Source organism: Sinocyclocheilus rhinocerous, unplaced genomic scaffold (assembly GCF_001515625.1).
Source record: "Sinocyclocheilus rhinocerous isolate Xijiao unplaced genomic scaffold, SAMN03320098_v1.1 scaffold62, whole genome shotgun sequence".
Classification (NCBI taxonomy): Eukaryota; Metazoa; Chordata; class Actinopteri; order Cypriniformes; family Cyprinidae; genus Sinocyclocheilus; species Sinocyclocheilus rhinocerous.
The window spans coordinates 1,378,479-1,382,314 of record NW_015656585.1 but is presented as its reverse complement, the minus strand read 5'-3'; the positions used below and the strand labels follow the sequence as shown (position 1 = coordinate 1,382,314).

The 3,836-nt window shown below is 36.2% G+C and overlaps 1 protein-coding gene across 3 annotated transcripts in view; it reads right to left on the bottom strand.

The window, feature by feature from the left end:
• Nucleotides 1–1,131: 1,131 nt before the first annotated feature.
• LOC107720278 (lipoma HMGIC fusion partner-like 2 protein) overlaps nucleotides 1,132–3,836 on the bottom strand; it is a 17,546-nt gene continuing 14,841 nt past the window's right edge. For all 3 annotated transcript variants that reach the window (XM_016527949.1, XM_016527948.1, XM_016527950.1), the window contains one exon: nucleotides 1,132–2,043. In XM_016527949.1, coding sequence (XP_016383435.1) covers nucleotides 1,787–2,043 — 257 coding nt within the window. In that variant the 3' untranslated portion in view covers nucleotides 1,132–1,786. The remainder of the gene's footprint in view (nucleotides 2,044–3,836) is intronic.

Here is a 3,836-nt window from a genome sequence, read left to right as displayed (position 1 = left end):
CATTATAAGGTTTGAAATAGCTTTTTGTATGTCATATAAATCATAGTAATACATAGCCTAAATATAGCTAAAATCTGAGTAAACAAAACAGAAATCACTTGGAAACAGAAAACAGTTTTTATGCATTTACTGATTTACTTTTATGCATTTACTGATTGACTATATATGAACAGATATGTCAATCAAGCATTCTCAGATCTCAAGATCACCAACAAGAAAAATGTTCTACGCATTAAAAAATGCAATCATTCACAACGCTGTTCAGTAACAACAACGTACCCTCATGAAAGCTGAAATAAACGATGTAATGAGGGTTCACTAAAAACGCGGTTTTGCGTTCGGCTCCTATGATTTATTTTTCCATGTAAACATGAAACTGCGCTGCCTCGACACTCTCTCTTTTAATTATTGTTCTACAGTACTGCCGTTCCAGAACTTCTGCCGAAATAGGCCTATATCCCTCTTTCTGTAGCCATATACCAGTGAAGCAGAAGTAAAGCAAACCCGGCATTTTTGATGTTGTCAGTCAGCTCCCTCCAGCGATGAAAAGCTATCAGTGTTCAGTTCACTGCTGGGTCTCTTGACCTGCCCATAGCCACACTTGCGGTCTCTCTGCCCTTGAGCACTTGCTACTTACATGACGTATTTCCTCTATTTGACCCAAGTGTTCAAATAGGCGTACAGACACCAAGTGTTTGTAGAACTTTACCCACTGTAAGTTTTTACATAGCAGTATGTTGGTTTTCAATACTTTGCCCTTTAAACTTCTAAATGTCTGTTCAGTTGTTCCTATGTAAAAGAAAGAGCAGTTGCTAACACAAAAGCAGTTTACAAAATACACACTCAACTCTGTACCAGTAAAACACTTTAGCTAGGTTACTACTAAATTTACTATCTAATTTAACTTTTATACTGTATTGTTTTTCTGGGCAATTTGCAATTGCGTGTGTTCCTGAATATGATGAATGATGGGATACGCTTAGCCTCAAATACTACTTCGAAGTGGTATTAGAGTTAGTGTGGATTTAGTGAAAGTTAAGGGCACTGAACTTTGGCATTTTTCTGACCTGGGACAGTCTTGAGCACTTACTTCCTGGTGCGTACACACTCTCAAGAAGCCAAGACAGCTAGTGTATTACAACAGGCACTTTATTTTTCCTCTTTAGTCCAATTGGCTGTGTCAGCCATTGTTGACAAATGAAAAATATCTGCACTCAACAAAAATACTCATAAAAACAGTTGATAGTTCACCGTATCATGCAATCAGCTTCTCATATATGGACTGTTCGCAGTGAACGTGCACCGTGATTGAGAGGCAGAAAGTGCCTCAAACACCTTCGGATTCAATAATTACTTTTTATTTTAGTTTAAAGAGACTAGGTCTATCACAGGGCAGTTAAGAGAGTAACCTATTCTTATTTTCAGCATACCATTCCATAAACAACTGCTTACAGTTTAATCCATTAGTAAGAAGTCCATGTAAAATTTAGTAACAAATAAATCAAAATACTGATAAAATGCATTTGCTTATAAACACAATGTTAATGCATTTGTTAGTTTCAAAAGGTTTTTTTCATAAAAATAATGTGTTATGCGTATACTTTGCAATGGCGATGCAGCGATAGGATGAGATGTGAGTAAAAAAGCAAAAGCAAATACATTTGTAAAGTCCTTGATCAGTAGACCTACAGGTCTGAAATACATTCCCAATAGTCAATAGTCATTTAAATCAGTAAACATGGGACACAAATGATTCTTTTTCATCTGAGTGGTTTGTGTTCACATCTCACAGCACACAAATGAGACTCCGTCCCTCTTCAATCTCATCCTGCACCTTATCGCTGGAGGTGGCGATCTCAGCCTGGGCCGAAAACATAGCACAGATGAAAGTGAGAACAGTGCCTCCTACGGCTGTGTAGAAAGCCCAGCCCAGAGAACACAGGCCCACTTTATATGGGGAAGCATCAGGACCACAGTAGTCAACCACCTTCTTAGAGCCCCAGCCTGCAGGATAGAGCATCAGACCGAGGATGAGGAATAGACCTGCAAAAGAGAAATGGGAATGCTGTAATTACAAGAACATCCAATTCAAAACAAACAAAAAGAAACATTGTGAATTACAGTTGCTAAGGTGTTCTAGGTAATTGCAAGGTGGACAGTGTAGTAAAAGTTCAAATGTAATGAACAATTAACAATAAAATAACTTGCTGAAACTAATAAGAAACACAGCTAAATAACTCTTAACGTCCATTCACACCAGGAACAATAACTATAACGATATTCTGTTTATTAGAAGTATGTGCTGCATTTCCGTTATCTGCCTCTTTAAATGCTCAATGAATGCTTTAATGCTTATGAATGTTTTAATGCTTAAATGTTTAATGAATGCTTTAAAACTGGGTGGATTCTGATTGGATATCAGTGTTTTTATTGTTCTTTTTTGTTTGTTTTTTTATTTATGGAATGGTAAAAAGAGATATCCAAAATCCTCTCTGTAAAACATTTAACTCTATACAAAATGAAAGAAGAGTTTTGAACCTGGCTTTTCTAAATTGTTTAGATTTCTGTTCTGTTAGAAATGTACTGTATGCAAATTAATGCATAGTTTATTAGGCAATTCCTCATTTGCACATTTAACCATAACATTAGAAGAAAACTAGAACAAAACAATGAAATGTACTGTGATTAATCATGATTAAATCTATTAATTACCTAAAATTTGCACCTTACTGGTGAATAGTGTGAATGGGTCTTCACATGGTATTTTAGTCCTATGATTTTATTTGGAAACTGAATGCTAACTTCATTTTTCTCTTTAAAGTTCCTCTTTCCTTGAAGACACACTCACTCAAAACTAGAAGTTCAGACTTATCCTTGTTTTCCTGACAACGACCTTGTAGCCCCTTTGAACTGTGTGATAACATCATCAGAAAAAAAATCAGTTTCCCTGTAAAACCTCAGGGTGACCCATGAGTCACGATTTCAATTCAATGTCATTTTCTGCCTGTTAAAGCTATGTGATTATGTGATACAGATATTTGTCTTAAAATCTGGGATTTAATTGTAAGTAGTGTTTAAAAGGCAAGGCAAGAACTCTTGCTGATCTAATCTTCATACCAAACAGAGCAGGTCGCTGTGATCCCTCTATTTTACTCTGAGTTCTTACTCTAAATAGGCAAGTGAGATCCTGTCTCTAAAGTCATGCTCTCACTATTCACAAATGACTCAATCAACATGTCGTAAATCTTTCAATGAAATTATACAAGAGCTACATAGTTTGGTAGTACCTGTTGTTGGTCTTGGTCTTCTATAAAATGAACCACAATATTTTTATTGTACCACAATACTTTATTGTTCTAGTTTCCAGACATGACTGCAAATAAGATGCATTATCATGACTGATCTGTTAGTTCCTGGTATTTTGACTCAGAAGGCCCTGCCACAGTCAACATTACAGCTCTGCTCCTTTGAGCTGGTAACAAAAGTAGGTGTGGATTCCTGGGGCCTGATTAACAAAGCAGTCAGATCAGCATGGAATAAAAATGTACCATATTTTCTAAATGGATAGATTGTGAATGACTTGTCCATGCATATGTCTGCTCTTTTTTTCCTAATCAGAGTGTCATAACTCGATCTTCTGGTGACAAATTTCTCTTAGTGACGAATGCCGGATTTCTTAAAGGGGTGGTTGATTGCGATTTCACTTTTTTAACGTTAGTTAGTGTGTAATGTTGCTGTTTGAGCATAAACAATATCTGCAAAGTTACGAAGCTGAAAGTTTAATGCAAACGGAGATGTTGTCTTTTAAAATTCTGGCAGTTTAATGCCTACAAAAA